This window comes from Vulpes vulpes, chromosome 2 (assembly GCF_048418805.1).
Source record: "Vulpes vulpes isolate BD-2025 chromosome 2, VulVul3, whole genome shotgun sequence".
Taxonomy (NCBI): domain Eukaryota; kingdom Metazoa; phylum Chordata; class Mammalia; order Carnivora; family Canidae; genus Vulpes; species Vulpes vulpes.
Window position 1 is genome coordinate 36,747,181 of NC_132781.1, and position 16,934 is coordinate 36,764,114.

Here is a 16,934-nt window from a genome sequence, read left to right on the forward strand (position 1 = left end):
TCTGACAAGTCAGGAGAAGTGGCAACCACTGTACTTACGTTAATAACACCCTTCTCCTGCATCCGGCCTGGTGTGTCGTGCAAGTCAGCAAACTGCACGGCTACCTGATGGTAAATGGGAATTAGGAATTCCTCCCGCTCCTTCAACTTGTTCTCCAGCTCCTTCCGCTCAGCTGCGCTGAGCTCTGGGGTGCCTGCAATTAAATAAACCTGCCTGTCACAATCTGTGGTGACCAGGAATCTCTCTGCACAGAAGCAGCTACAATTATGAAAGCTCAAAAACACCACCCTCCGTGTCCTGGCTTTCCACTGTCTTCACCACCTCTTTGCTGAGTAACAAAACTCTGGAAGATGCCAGACTGGTCCTTATCTGGCCACGGGGAGCCCACATGTCCTCCTTTCCCTGTGGAGGTCACAGCGGTAATAGCGGCTATGGGAGTCCCTCTGCCCAAGTCTTTCTCTGAGTGGGAACAAACTATCACCTGGGGGCCTGTGTCTCTCATCGCCTCCCTGACAGCCAGGCCCCTCCCTGAGGGACACCATGCCTGTGCCTGGCTGACCAACATTAGAGCAGCTGAACTATTCTGCGTGTGGGACATGGTAGGGGAGCGGACCCTAAGCCTCCAGGCCTGCACCAGCAGCCCCTTCTTCTCCCATGTCCACATAAATCATATGCCCAAGGACTCCTAGGGCTGCAAGCTGATATACTCCACGATGTCTAATCTCAGGTTTGAAAACTCTTAACCTGAAATTAGTAGAATACACTCTAATTAGAGCCAGATCTGCGTGTCTCATGCCACCTCAGCAGATTGGGTTAGCCAGCTTCCTAGTCTACACGTGGGCTGCTACTGCCAGAGCCAACCCCTGACCAGGGTGACAAAGTGAAAGAAGAGGGGAAAAGAGAAAGGCAATCCACAAATCCCATTTGGATCACTGACCCTATAAGCACACAGCACCCTCACCCAACAGATTCCTGTAAGGAATCTGGAATTCCTTCTAACAGGGAAGACCCCCCCACACACACACACTCCCACCTTTCAATCAGTGCTGTCCCAGTAGAAGTGCTGCTATGTTGTGCTTTTCTTCCTAATTACTCTCAGAGTGGGACTTGTAATCAATACTGAAAATTTAGCTGCCTGCCTAGTAAAGAGGAGTGAGTCTAGCTGAAGGAGCAATAGGTGACAGCCCCTGGTGTTGGGGACAACCTGAAGTGCTTTGTCACCAAAGCTGACAAATAAATACATGACCACGGGTGATGGGTTGCAGAAGAGAAAGGTCTATTTCAAGCATGTCTGTCTGGGAACAGGCCTTGCTTTTTATGCCACTTATGAATCATATGCCATAAACAGCCTTGGGCTGCAGAGTGGGCTGTAAGTATTATAGATAAACACATGTTAATAGAACAGGGATGTAGCCATAGTACCCAGTTTCATTTTTATGAGGTTTTTTAGATGCCCACCCCCACCTCTTTTTTTTAAAGCCTATCACTACTTGAAAACTGTGAGGAAGAGAGCTGACAGCTTTCTCTTCTTGGGCTCTCACACAGAGGGCAATCACCCACCTATCACACTGGGGCCCAACACCTCAGCAGCCTTCTTTCCACACTAGACAGAGAGTAGGACTATGGGATGAGATGAAGGCCCATCCATCCTGGGGTGGATTTGCCCAAAGAATTGATGGGAGGAGAGCCAACCAGTTTATTGTGAGATGAGACTGTCTCAATTGTAACCTCTGGACAGGAAAGCAAACATTTTTCCTTTTCCAGTAAAGAGGAACCAAGACTCCTTAGAGAAACAGTTGGCTCCAGGGCTGGGGCAAGGAATAACAAGATGAGCCTGGAACACAGTGTCACAAAAAGCAAGAAAGCGCTCAAGTGATTGAGACATATTAAAAGGCCACAGGAGCCAGCTTGAACATGCTCCCACTGGCCACATCTGGGACAGTCTGAGCATCAAACTGATCAAAAATAGGATGGTGATATTAATTACCAGAATATTTATGGAATGAAATAACCTGTGGTCCACTCTAATATAAATAATTAAATGGGGGAAGGGGGTAGGGAAAATTCTCTCTTCCAGTAGAATAATTAATAGACATAGAAGGAACAGTGGGATTAGAAAATCATCATTTTACCACTGTCACAGCAATTGATTCTGTCAAGAATTATCAATGGGTACTAAACTAGTAGGTGAGAGTTTGAGGAGGAACAGAATATTTATATTGTCTCAAAGTATCTCCTCACAATTATCAGCGAACAAAACCTTAAATAAGTAATCAAAATTACTGTCACCAAGAATAGGGCAAACTGACATGTGCCTGTTGATATGATGTCCTGATCATAAATAACACTTTGTTATCTGAATTTAACCACGGGGAAATATAAACCAAACCCAGACTGAGGAACATGCTACAAAAAGGGGCCTGTGGCACCTGGCTGGCTCAATTGGTGGACCATGTGACTCTTGAGTTTGAGCCCCATGCTGGGTGTGGAGAGTACTTAAAAATCTTAGCCCCCTCCCCCACCAAAAAAGTGGCCTGTATTCTTCAAAAGAAAACCTCAAGATGATGATAGACTAAATAACTGAAAATAGACTGCAGTGTGTGGTCTAGGGTTAAGTTTCAGATCTGAACAACAACAAAAAAGTCTGTAAAGAACATTATTGGGACAATTGGTAAACTCTTGATATGAATCATGAATCAGTTAGTAGTATTGTGTCAATGTTATAGTTCCTGATATAGATAAATGTCTTGGATTATATAAGAGAAAGTGTTTGTTCTTAAAAACACACACTAAATACTATGGATAAAGGAGCATAATGTCTATAAATTACTGTCGGATGGTTCACAAAATATATGTGTGTGTATGTGTGTTTAGAAAGTGGGTAAGCATATGCATGTACATGAGCATACAGAAATGATAAAGCAAATGAGACAAGATGTTAGCAATGGGTAAATCTGAGAAAAAGGCGTCAGATGTCCTTTGTACTATTCTAGAAACTGTTCTGTGAAATCAAATCAAATAGAAAGTCAAAAAATAAGCCAAGCTAAAAAAAATGTTTTTCCTGGCTCCCTGAAGCCTAAAATCAGAAGTCAAAGTTAATATTTATGGGGTGCAGGGAATTATTCTAAGTGCTTTCTATGAACTCAATCCTTACAACCTTGAAGTTGATATTCTTACTATCCTCATCTTACAGATAAGCAAACTGAGGCACTGAGAATTTATGTAATTCATCAAGGTCATAAAACAAGGGAGGGCAGAGCCAAATTTCCGGTATAGGAGCATGGCCTTCTAAGATTGGGATACCCTATTATCTTGGTTCTTCTTGCTTACTTGGGGCAGAGGACAAATAAGTGCTTCAGTAGCAGAATCTCGTACATTTTAGAAAAGGCTAACTGACAATGGCAGGCTCTGGGCTGATAGAATTGAAGTTCCATCTTAGTCTCATTCCATAATGAGACAACCAGTCTTATTCCATAACCAAGACAATGTCTCCAATAATTCCTGCTCTGTAGGTCAGCCACGGTTTCCTAGGCATGCCTAAGATTTTTATTTTTAAAACTTTGTCCTAATATTTTTGTGAACACTGATCATCATATTTACCATTACATTTAAAGTATCTGTTGTTGAGATTATCTCCTGAATCAGGCATGTTTGTTGAATGGTTTCTTTATATCCCAAATCCCTAATACAGAGTGTGGCCCAGAGCATTACTCACTAAATATTCATCTTCCAACTTTCTTTACAGTCCACTCACCCGCCTTCACATTGATTAGAACACAGTGTCACGTGGATTTGGTTGCACTGTTTCAGAATATCCAAAGTGAAGTTTTTTTGTTTTGTTTTTTTTTTTTTTTTTTTACTATTTATTTATTCATAAGAGACACACAGAGAGAGAGGCAGAGACACAGGCAGAGGGAGAAGCAGGGAGCCTGATGTGGGGCTCGAACCCGAGACTCCAGGACCACACCCTGGGCTGAAGGCTAAACCGCTGAGCCACCTGGGCTGCCCTCAAAGTGAAGTTTTTATATGAGCCCAGACATGGATCCATGGTTGCCAAGGTGAAACAAAAATGTTTACTTCACTCCGTGAGTGGGCAGCCGTCTCTACACCATCCAAGCAAGCAGTAACTCTAGACTCATTCATTATAGGGATCCAAGAACTTGTCCTTTTGATACTGTTGAGGAGTGTTTAAAAGTTCATGTAGGGCAGCCTGGTGGCTCAGCCATTTAGCACTGCCTTCAGCCCAGGGTGTGATCCTGGAGACTCGGGATCGAGTCCCACGTCAGGCTCCCTGCATGGAGCCTGCTTTTCCCTCTGCCTGTGTCTCTGCTTCTCTCTCTCTCTGTGTGTGTGTGTCTCTCATAAATGAATTAAAAAAACTTACAAAAAAAGTTCATGTAGATGGCTTCTGGGATATGGGACCTGAAAGGCACTGAACCTATCTCTCCACATCACTTGTTCGCCTCCCCTATTTTCCCTTCTTCAGTCTAAGGCTGCCCATGACTTATAAATTATGCACACTTCTCACTAAGGGCAGAGTTCTTGGTATCCTCCAGGAGTCATTTGACTGCATGTTTTCTCCTTAAACAGTAAGTCTGAGCTTGAGACAGCACATTGTTCACTTTTGTGTTGTAGAAATAGGCTGGGACTGTAAGTTCAGAGCCACATTCAGGCACAGCAATGTTCAGGCCGGAGACTGGTTGTACAATGGTACTACAGTCTTACATTACTTCTGTACTTGCTGGCAAGTATAGTCCTGAGCACCCTGAGCATCTGCTTTCCACTCCTGGAACTTGGCCACTCATGCTCCAATCCCAGGGTCCCTGAAACCAGCTGGGCAGGCTTCAGACTTAAGGGTAGCTTCTTGTGTTATTGTAAGATCAAGAACTAACACAATAGCAGGTAAAAATCACAGCCCTGCCAGGGACAGGGGATGGCAGGACCATGGATATGGATGAATAGGAAGTTCCAGACCTTTAGAACATCATTCCTCTGGGTAAACAACCAACTCTGTGCTTGTATATAAGTGTATGTGTACACACATGTGCATACCTGTACCATATACAACACAAACCATTTACTGAGTACTTACTATGTGCCAGGAAGTACACTTAATGCTTTCAGGATCACAGAGCTTGTAAAATCACCATGCACAATTCAGACCTAGGTCTGGTCAGCTGTTAATACTACAGACCTTTGTGTGACTGAGAGCTTTCCAAGTTGCTTCACATATGTCATCTCTAATCCTTCTAACAACCCAACCTTACAGACAGGGCATCTATTTTACAAATGAGAAAACCAAGGTGCTGAAATGTAAAGTTACTTGCCCACTGGCATCCAGCTGTGAAGTAGCAAAGTCAGGATTTACACTTGGGTCTGGCTATCTCCAAAGCCTGTGTTCTTCCACACAAAATGGCACAAACAGTGGCCAAGCAGGTATCCTGGCAGTGGCCACAGCGGTCAGCTGGAGAGTTTAGTTCATTGCGTTGGGAAAGCAGTGAAGAACAGAGCTCAGCACTGGGTGCAGAGGAGGACCTCTGGGCTTAGGAGTACAGCGTCCTGGAAACAGGGTCTTGGCTTTACCAAGTTGGAGAGGCAGAGAAAGCTGGCTCCTGGACTAACAGAGGTCTTTCCTACCCAATCAAGCTATTCCAGAGCTTTAAAAGAGTAACCAAAAAATAAACACCTGTAATACTCTAGCCCTCCTGAGACTAGGAAGATCACAGAACCCAAAGGTTGCCTTGCTTGATTCCTTTCTTCATGCTTCTGATCGCAGTTCAAAACCTACCTCTAAAAGTATCAAAGCAAGGAAAGACACAAGTAGAGGATGTGTGTATTTTAAATGCACATGAGAAAGTCAAGGATTTGTGTGCTTTAAGTGAGGGGAGAAAAGGTTGGCTAAATTTTACTTTCGAAAAAAAAAAAAAGGCTGCTCTTAAGCTAGTCAGACCCTTGTGTAGCACACCGAGGGCCCCTCTCTCCTTGTAGAGCAAAGCAGCCAACCCTGGTAATGATTTAGGGGAGATTAACAAATATGTCAATGTCTATTTTCTGCTTAATTTAAAAGCGGCGTCTATAAAGATTTTTGACTTCTGAACCCTGTTCTCCTGAAAGAAAGAAGGTAAGAATGAGGAGGGGGATAAAGAGTGATTATCCTATCATTGATCGTTTGTCAGGAGCATTTCTTATTCACTGGACTATTGTAAAAAGCTAAGCTCTCGATCAATCCTGTAAGCTCCCTGTACAATTAAATATCTTGGAATGGTTTTCTTTCTTTTCTAGCCAGATTGCAGGGCCTCAGGGTTTTTAGGAAAGCAAGTCGTTGTGTGTGTGTGTGTGTGAGTGTGTTTAAGAATATGCTACAGGGAGGAAAGTCATTCTTTCTAGAATTCTACTTTAGGAAAAGGCTGAAATAGGAGAAGAAAGGTAGATTACTCCTATCTTTTCCTTCCCAAAATAAAAAGTCCTTATGAATTCCTAAAAATCCAACCTTATAGTTAAAAAATATTTTAATGTAAAGAGCTAAATCCAGAAGAGGCAGTACTACCAGTCTGATCAAGTAAGAAGAGCTAACGTTACTGTGATGCTGTTATAGGCTAGAATTGTTGAAGTACCTTCCATCTCCTCTAGTCCTTACGAACATCCTAAAAGACGGCTACCTCACAGATGAAGACATTGAGGCAGTGAAGTAACTTACCCAAGGCTGCAAAGCTAGGAAACCATGGAGCTGGGGTTTGGGCTTAGATAGTCCGGTAGAGCCCATATTCTTCTTAAATTCTTCTTCTTTTTACTTTTAAAAAATTTCCCCCAGAAGGGTTGCATGGTTCCTGGAAGTACTGCCGATGAGTGCAGTGGATGGGGCAAGCTCCTATCCATCTCCTAATTCCCAAAATCCATTTAACATACTGTCCTCGGATAGAGGACATATCAGATATTGAACTGATAAGAACAGATGTATACTTGATCTTAGCCAAGAGGCTGAGAAGCAATACAGGGCCAATGCCCTTTAAATGAAACAAGTTAAATTGACCCACAAGTGTCCACAGGTCAGCAGTCTGTCAGGTGTTCCTAGGGCCAGGACATAATAAAAAGCCACATCTCTCCTTCATGGGGTCAAAACTAGAGAGAAGCTTCCAAGGAGAGAGCTGATTTCTGCAGCAGGAGGTGTTTTTTACCCAGCCATGACACTGAAGGAGGGCAGGAGGAGGGAAGCCTCACCCTATAGCCAAACAGATCACACCCTATGGTGTAGGATTTGGGGGGAGGGGGAGACCTTCAAAGCTTAGAATAAAAATCAGACTGGTAGGTTGAAAATTCTCTGCTTAGTCAAAGGTACTAGGTGACTTTGCAGAAATCTCTTTTCTGTGCTCAGTTTCTCGTTTATGTAACAACAATCCTAAGCTAGCAAAGAGGAAAAATGTTTTATAAAGGAATGTGATATTAAAGGGTTTTCTATTTTTTTAGTTATACTAAGGAGCCTATGTAAATTTAAACCCAATTTCAACTTTTATGGGCCCTTCTTCCTTCTCTTAAGAAAGCAATTTGCTTTGATTGGTTAAATACTTATGAAGCTAAGGAAAAGGACAAGACCACCCTCCTCACTCAGCTCCAGAAAAATCTCAGATATAAGAACACACAGCCATACTTCAACCTTGAGACTGAAAAATCAGCATTAAAAAGACTGGAATCTTATTAAGATTCAGAAGTATAAACATAAGTAGCTGTTTAAAGATCTGTGTAATCACATTTTCAATGTTGAAAGAAATTTCTCTCTAAAGATAGTAAGATAGGGTGAAAAAAAACCCTTGCAAAATGATTTCTGTATCCATCACAGGTGTGCCTTTCTTTACACAAAAGCATTCTGGAAAAACTGTGTAAATCAGATCCTGTTTTAAATGCCTTAAGGGAGCTATTTAGAAGGAACCCTGCAGTGAATCCTTTGGTAAAGCAAATAATCCTTTTGTAATGGGAATAATTTCTCCCAATGTATCTAGTTTTTTTAAAATCCTATTTTCATATATCTGCTTTTCTTCAAAGGGGGCCACACCTATCTAAATATACAACTGCATTTGCATATTGATTTTAACAGCAATCCTCTCAGGGATGCTTAACCCTAGGTTCCTTGCAATAGTGTTAGTGCTCTGCTGTTCATATTTTTTAAAATCATTACAGTAAACCCAGAGGTTTCCAAATAGGAATAAAAGAATCTGCTACTCTCCCCACAGCCCTGTGCCCCCACGCAAACGTCCACACAAGAGAGTCAGGAAGTGGCACACAATTCTCTTAATTCTCATGGCAGTTAGGTCTCAAAGTCTTTACTATTTCATTTTTCTTAGTTGCTCCCCTGAGTCTAGTGGGTAGAGGGATGGGGCTCTGGGTCAGCTGGGACCAGGTGGGGAGCAGGATCTCTCAGACATATTCTGATGACAGCCCACAGGCGGCAGAAGTTTAGGTTTAGTCCAACAAAATGCCAGCCAGGACTCTGTCTGACAGAACTGTGAATCACTGCTTTCTGGGATGAGGCAAGCCCAGGTGCTTTTATAAATACAATCAAATTAATGGAACAGACCAAAACAACCCCTTCTTCCCAGAAAATGCTGTCACTACTGCACCAAAGTGCATCAAACTAAAGAATTTCTGAATCCGTGTGATGAGGTGGGTTATAAACTGCTGCTAATTCAGGCAAGAGACACCATTTCATAATCTCTCCTCAGAGTCCAGTGCTTGGATGGCCATAGTGCCAAGTGAGGACACTTCATGTGTTTAAGAGGTGACAGATCAAGAGGCCACTTCCCACGCATTAGTATCAGAACTTCTTTCCCTTTCGACTTCCCAGGTAAGGATGCAAGCTTTCTGACTCAAGCAACTCTAGCTCTTTTCAGCTTACAAGATCCTGAAGATGGACACAAGTGTTGGAAAAGCACACACAACTCAGATACTCTGATCACTTCTGCCAGAAAACCAGCTTAACCCCTGAATCTCCTTGACCCAAGGAAGTATCCTTTTCCTGTCATCTGGCTGCTAAAAGAGAAGGCTTGGGAGGAAGGCATTCCCGAAGATGCTTACAGATCCATTTATCCTCATCTGAAGCCACAATACTCCCTCTGTACCTGGGATGCCCTGGGCAGAGGGTGTGCTGGGTAGAAGGGCCAGGCCTGGGCTAGTTGAACTGCTCAGCCAGGGCTGCCTCTGCTGGTGTCAGACAATCATTCTCAGGATATGCTCCACGTGGGCACAGCTGAGATGCTGCATGGCAGGCTGCCCAGTTGTCTGGGAATGGGGCCACGTTCAGAACATGTGTCTGGAGCAGGATAAAGTTTCACTAAGTGGCTCCTCTGCCTAAAGACTATTTGTGTTAAGGGAGAGGGATGGAAGGGAACTTATGATTGTTTCACACTTGGACTGGACAGCTCTCTCTCTCTCTCTCTCTCTCTCTAAATTGATTTGTCATTTCCCTCTGAGCACAAGAGAAGGGTAAAGATCCAGGAGAAAAATCTCAGGGTCCGGCGTCAAGAAACCAGGCTAGGAAGGCCATCCTACCCCACAGCCACTCCCTGCTCCTGGCTCTCTGAGGAGGTAGAAGGATGTCAGGGATATATGAAGAGGCCATGGAGGGCTGGGGCTCTACTTCCAGAGGAGAAATTTAACTCCTTAAGGCAACTAGCCTGGTAGGATGTTACCTGTCCTACATGCACACTACCAAGCTTGTTCTGAGAATCCCAGCAGTGTAAGACTATGGTATTTGGGCTTATATCACATTTCTCTCTCTCTTTACCTCTATCAGGAATCAATGTATGTACTATTTTCATGCTTTATGATAATCACAGAACTAGTAATTCACCTTCTTCCAAAACTATATAAAATGACAAAAGCTGTCTCTTAAAAATAAGAACTCTGAGATGATGCTATCTGTTTAGAAATTAAATATTACTAAATATCCTAAGAGAATAAATAGTAATTATGTTTTTGAACACAGCCAGTCAGTTGTGCATTGGTTTGTCTAAGTGATGTGACAGCATGCTCCCTAGTGCAGAGGCCAATCTGGGAAAAGATTGGGAATATAAGATAACATCCACTCCTACAGACTTTCTCTTAAATCAGATTTTTCTCAGTGGAATTGGCTTTAGATAACAAAGGGAAAGAATTCCTGTTTAATTTTGATCAGGCTCAGTATTGAACTGAGGTAAAATCTGGGGAAATCCTGAAAGAAGTAGAACAGAGGGAACTACAATTCCATTCTGGTCTCTGATGTACACTATTTTGTGTCTTGGATGATTTAAGCCTTCTTTTGGCCTTAATCTCTCAATCTGGAAAATGAGGTCATTTTTACCCACTTTGTGAAAAAGCATTTGGCAGTCTTTGGTTCTAGACAATGACTGAGAAAGGAGCCAAAAGCCAAAGCAAATCCAAAAAGAGCTGAGTTCATAGCATGTCCTGTTACACCCCTGCTGGCCTGTGACCACACAAATACATCTGGTATGTATGATATCCCTGAAAAACCACAATTGCCGGAAGGACAAGATGGCTTCTTCTGTTTCTTTTGTATTTCTTTTCCTACACCGCTTGTTCCAAAAGTATGCCAGAGAGATACTAAATGTGGCTGGCTGCTTCTTCTAATGATTAATGTGGAAAGGAAATAACGCCAATCCACATGTTTGAACAAAATTTTGTAGATTCAAAGTGAATACAAATTCATCTGATCTTCACAGTGGCTCTGTGGGGGCATCATCCTCACTTTCTAGATGAAGAAGCTAATGTTTGGAGGAGTTAAACAATTTACCTGTACACAACCTAACTGAAAGTTGTACATGATTATTTTTATTCTAGATCCACTCTCATGTTCCTGACCTGCTCTGGGCCAGAGCCTGCTTCACATTTAGCAGACTAAGGATTCTTTCTCTAGTGCCATTTTGGTCAAGGTTAAATAAATATGGTTTTATTCAATGCAGGAGAGGAAATGGATAATGAGATGATTTGTAACAAATGATTAAATGGCCATCACTTGAGAATCTCCTCCCTCTCTCCTTCCTGTATTTCAAAAGTTAAAAGGTGCTGGGTGAAGGTGGGAGCGATATCACTTTCCTTCAAGAGAAAGCAGCTTTGGCCCCACACCCCTCACCATCCAGTTGTTCTGCAAACAGTTGTCAGAGAGGATCCCTCTTTCTACCACCCAGTTACTCTGAAGGGATGATAACAGCCATTGGGGGGTTAAAAAGAGGCAGTGAACCCCCAGTTAATGAGTAGGAATTCAGCAGGCAGTGTAAGATAAATGGAGCTCTCTCTGCTTCTGCTAGAGTCAGCATGAACTGCGGCCCTGCGGCTTGTTTGTGGCAAATGGAGTGCGCGAAATATCAAAGGGCAGTGATCCAGAAGAAGACCGACTTTGACAAATTTTAAATTGGCCAGAAAGAAAACCAGCAAAAAAGAGGGGGAAAAAAAAAATGAAAAAATGAAAAAAAAAAAAAAAGAGAAAATTATGCAATTCACTGTATCCTGCGATTGTGGCACTGCTGCCTTTGTACAGAATTAGTGGTAAAAACAGCGACGGTTGCCTGATGCTGGGAACAATTATGAGCCATCTAAGTGAGATGCTTATCAGTGGCTGAAGCTTTTAGAGCTCTCTCTCTATACAGTTGTGAGTAACTTGCTCTTGAGCTGCAGTTACTTTAATTAAAGTGTATAGGGTTGGTCAAAAGTAATTATCCTGTTTGGAGAAGAAAGAGAAAAACACCACCTCAACAATTCTGGGTGGCAATAGATTTTAGAAACAGCTTTGCCAATTCTTGTTGTATGTGTGCACTTCCCATAAAAGGATCAGGCCGAGATGGGTTAGAGTTATTGGCGGTTGTTACCTAATGGCAAACAATGAGACGCGTACAGGGCTTATTAGAACCCCAGTCACTATGTTTGGCAAGCCACCTGGCCCAGGGCTCCAAACTGCCAGGATGTGCAGTCCCCAGAGTGCAGGCACGCTCAGAAGTTTTTGTGTCTCTAAGATATGTTTTTTTTTTTTAATTTATTCATGAGAAAGAGAGAGAGAGAGAGAGAGAGAGAGAGAGGCAGAGACACAGGCAGAGGGAGAAGCAGGCTCCATGCAGGGAGCCCAACATGGGACTTGATCCTGGTCCCCAGGACCAGGCCCTGGGCCAAAGGTGGTGCTAAACCGCTGAGCCACCTGGGCTGCCCAGTTTTTGCATCTCTAGATGGTGAGCATATAAAGAATCCACAAATGGTACTTTATTAATTAAGTTACGATTTGAAACATAAATGAACTAGCATCTCTTTTTAAAAAATTTTTATTTATTTATGATAGACAGAAAGAGAGAGAGAGAGAGAGAGAGAGGCAGAGACACAGGCAGAGGGAGAAGCAGGCTCCATGCCGGGAGCCCGACGTGGGACTTGATCCCAGGACCCCAGGATCGCGCCCCGGGTCAAAGGCAGGCGCCAAACCGCTGAGCCACCCAGGGATCCCCCCCTTTTTTTTTTAATTTTTATTTATTTATGATAGACATAGCGCGCGCACGCGCGCGCTGCGCGCGCGCGCGCGCGAGAGAGAGAGAGAGAGAGAGAGAGAGAGGCATCTCTTTTTTATGCCTTCCATTCACTGAGTTTCACTACCTTTTAAAGACAATCACTCTGTTCCTTTAGAAAACCAAACCAAAACAAACCAACAAATAAAAAGAACCTTAAGCAATTATCTTCACTTAACACAGCAAGGGGTTCAATGGGAGATATGGGCAGAAAAAAATAGTGTTTTAAAAGAATCTGAAACTCATTCAGTCTCTGGACTCAACACAGGGCTCCCATGGTTAAGTTCTATGTGTAAACTGCAACGCCTTCCAAAAGCTCCAAAAACAAATAAGCAACAGAGTAGTGGCTGGAAGCATCATATGCAAATATTCCCAGAGCTACTGCTGCCACGGCTTCTGTGTGGAAGCACACAGTGCACAATCTTTACTTCTGTTTCTCTAGCTCAGGATGGCCCCAGAACACCACCTGAGTAGGTCTCCTGCTTCTCTGTTCCTTGACACTCCCATATCTCTCAGAAACGAGGCAGGCTTGTCCAAAGAGTGACAGAAACAGGACATTTAAGCCTAGAATATTCTCTGCCTGGTTAGCCTGCCCCCCAACAGCAACTTCTAGCTAATCATTCTTTACAAGGACAAGGACATCCATGAGCCCAGAAAGATGGGCTATGTGAATTAGAAGAAAATGCCAGAAGAAAACTTGGGTGACTTTTGCCTTTTTTAGGTCCCACTTTCCCTCCTATTGTATACACTATTTCATTCTACCAGGGCTCTTACCATAGAGAGGACAGTAAATAAAGATTATCATGAATTTGATCAAATGCTTCAGTGCCTCCTCCCCTGGCCTATGAATGCACTCATTACAAATCAGCTGAATGGCTCATTGATTTGCCAGGAGGACAAGCAGACATACCCAATCGCTCAGCCAAGCGAATGTAGACTGGGTCCACCCGACGCATGGTTTTCACCAGATCCTTTCTGCGGAATTTGATTTCTACTGTCCCTTCTGGCTCCAGAACTGATCCCCTGGATCAGAGAGAAACAAAAGAGAAATAAGAGGCACTTTAAAGGAAGGAGACAACAGAATAAGGCCGGTTACAATTTACAGACCAGGAAATAGCTTCATTATGATTCTGGCCACCTATGGCTCACAGAAGTAACCCCAGGAAGGGAAGCAGGCCTCAGAAAGTGTCTAAGTGGGGTGTGAGAAAAGAAGGGCAAAAAGTAATTAAAATAATTCTCATTACCACACCAGTCTACTTCCACCTCAAAAGAGGAATACAGATTCCACTATCTAGGGCCAATAAGGGTGTAATCATTTTTTTCCAGGAAGAAAAAAGATGATGTAGGCACTGGAGCAAGGGACAACCTCCAGCACTTAAGCTGTACAATGAGGAGTCAATGCTGATTGGTCCCACACATAGCTGTCAATCTGCTGGCAGGACTCTGACACACTAGGCCAGGCCACGCAGGAGAGAAAACATGCTGCCTATTGCTATGGAGAGGTCTCAGGGTTTTTTCAAGTTTCTAGTACATACTAATGATGTTCTATTACTAGGAACTTTATCTTAGAAAACTTAAAAAAACCACCTTTTACATTAAAAAAAAATTATAGCTTATACTTACTATATACATGGCTCTGTCCTAAGTATTTACATATAAAGCTTCATAGCAACCCTATACCCAGTCTGCTTTCCCTATAAGGGAAGGAACTATGATTTCCCCATCTTACAGATGAGAAAACTAAGGTCCAGGGCATTAAGAAACTTGTCCAAGCCTAACAAGTGACAAAGGTGTATCTGAAACCAAATGGTCTTGTTCCATAGTCTGCAGAGGAATTGTCTGTGAACTAGTATCAGATTGGGGGCTAGATTTGGATTCAAAAATAGTAAGTCCCTCAGGATAGACTACTAGCCTAGTGATTTTGCACTAAAACTACTGGACTCTCTCCAAGTAGCTGCTGAAGTAGGAGTCTAACATTTTGGGGAGAGAGAAAAACAGATACTCTAATAAAATGATCTGAGGCAGGGACTGGCAGGGAAACTGTCAAGGAAATACAACGTGAAATTTACCTATTTTGGAAAGGGTTGAAAACAGATCATGAAAGGAAGCTGGATCTGGTCTGTTTTACTTACATATTTTCAAGGATCACCTCTTAACAAAAGCCTGGGACTTTCTCTTGCAGTTCTCTGGGTGCTATAAGCACTGTGTTCCCCAAACCTCCTAGAATGCTAGAGTGAGCAGCTTTGGTTTGGGTGCCATGGTGCCCCTGAGTGATGAACAGCTGGCTCCACAGGGAGAGTACAATGGCTAGAGGTTCCTCGTCAGTCAGTGGCAGAGCTGAGCCAGAACTCCAGACCAAGAATTTAGTTCTTTCACTCCAACTCGCCTTGAGCTCCCTCTGTCACATATCTAACAAAGAGACAGTGAACAGGCCTCTGTACACAACAAACAGGAGAGAATCTCTCCAAGTCTCTCCTGGTGCCTGGAATAGGGGACTTCTTGGTAAAAGAGTCTGGGGTGGGGGATCACACTGGGAAAGCCTGACTCCTGACTGCTTTCCTTCTCATCCAGACTGACACTATTTAGAAAATCTCTTTTTCTGACCTTGGAGCCATCTGGGAATAGACGGATGCCAATAAAGTTCTCTTGGTTATAATGTTCTCCAGGAGGAAACCAACAACAGCTAGAGGATCCCTAGAGACAGCAAAGGGAAATAAAGAAGGAATCCTACCTGCTTTCTCGGTCAGCGTACATCTCCATATGCCGGGGGTTGATGGTGGGGTCAATCACAACCCACGAGCCACCCCGGAGCTCAGCCTGAGGAGGAATGTATACCAGCACAGGCTGGGAGCACTCCCGTAAGCTATCCACAATATAGGCACCAAACTTCAGCACTTGGTCATACATATCTGTGGAGAATGAGAAATTAGAAACCATGAGACAGAGCTTCCAAATATTGTTCGCATCATGGCTCACACAAAAAGTAATACTGATATGGCAAACTGTGCCTCCATGAGGAGGCTGCTCATACCAGAGGTGACAGACTTGGGGGTTCAGCCACTCTGAGTCCAGTTTGGCTACCCTGAAGACGGAAAGGATGGGTATTTCCACCTGCATTCTATTCAAGACTCCAGAGGAACTTCAGAAGCACAACAGAAGTGCACTCTCACAAGACACAGCGTGCAAGCCCTATGAACTGCCTATCCATTTTACAGCCTTTCTGAATTGCTGGATTTTGGTTTCATCATATTAATTCATATTTGCTCTACAAATGCTCTACAAATACAAGTGTTTTTCATGTCAATATGTGTTCTCTCTCACTACATTAAGTTTTTTTTTTAATATTTTATTTATTCATGAGAGACATAGAGAGATAGAGGGGCAGAGACACAAGCAGAGGGGGAAGCAGGGTCCACGCAGGGAGCCCCATATGGGACTCGATCCCCGGACTCCAGGATCATGCCCTGAGCTGAAGGCAGACGCTTAACCGCTGAGCCACCCAGGTGTCCCAACATTAAGTTTTCTGAAGGAAGAAACTATTCAAGCTCTTTTCAAGTCTTCTCATGATACTTAGAATATGATAAACTCTAAAAATGGGCAGCTAATGGAAATGGAGCCTTCAAAAACTGTGTCTTTCCTCCTTGTAGCCCCAGCATCTTGTCCAGGGCCTCGAACATAGTTAGTGCTCAATAAACGTCTGCCGATGAGTGGATGAGAACATACACACTTTGGAAAGAACATCACAAGAAAGAAAAACAAATTAACAGTTGCATTTTTATCAGGGCATCCATGAGAGAAAAAACTTAAAATGCATACGTATTTATTGGAAATATCACACAGCCATATAAACAGAAGAGCTACCTCTTCATTTTGCTAAAGAGCACACTTTGTAATCCCCCCAAGGCCAGGAGCATGCTGAAGAAAAGGGACCCTGGTGCATAAATAAAGCCAGTCCTTGGAAAGTAGGATCAGTTATTATTTATTTCCCAACAACTTATGGACTTCTTCCCATTTCCTAGCTTCCTGAAGTCTACACATGGGTAAAGTTTTAGGTTTATGATTCCAGATGTTTAATGAGCACTTCAGTGGAACCACAATGGATCCTTTCTAAACACCAAATAACAGGTTCAACTGAGTTCAAACTTTCCTATCAAAGCAATGATCTCAATTTGGAATAAATCAATTCTGGAAATCCAAGGCAAAGAAACATTTTTCAGAAAGTTAAGAGCAAACCCAAATAGAAATTGCTTTCATTGTAGTTACTGGCAAATTAAACTGCCACCTTCTTCAAAGTAAAAATGGCTCTCTCTATACACACCACCAGTGAGCACAGTTCACTGCAAAGTATATGCCTCTCTCCATTGCTGGACCTCGCTGCTCTGTGACAACTTCAAAAACTCCAAA

At 43.0% G+C, this 16,934-nt stretch overlaps 1 protein-coding gene and 1 pseudogene across 13 annotated transcripts in view; both read right to left on the reverse strand.

Annotated features, from left to right (window-relative positions):
- ACACA (acetyl-CoA carboxylase alpha) overlaps positions 1–16,934 on the reverse strand; it is a 307,669-nt gene that overhangs the window by 29,785 nt on the left and 260,950 nt on the right. For all 13 annotated transcript variants that reach the window (XM_072747661.1, XM_072747660.1, XM_072747664.1 and 10 more), the window contains 3 exons: positions 15,262–15,439; positions 13,441–13,553; positions 39–193 (listed from right to left, as the gene is read on the reverse strand). In XM_072747661.1, the coding sequence (XP_072603762.1) occupies positions 39–193; positions 13,441–13,553; positions 15,262–15,439 (446 nt within the window). The remainder of the gene's footprint in view (positions 1–38; positions 194–13,440; positions 13,554–15,261; positions 15,440–16,934) is intronic.
- On the reverse strand, positions 6,812–6,990 carry LOC112918208 (U2 spliceosomal RNA; annotated as a pseudogene).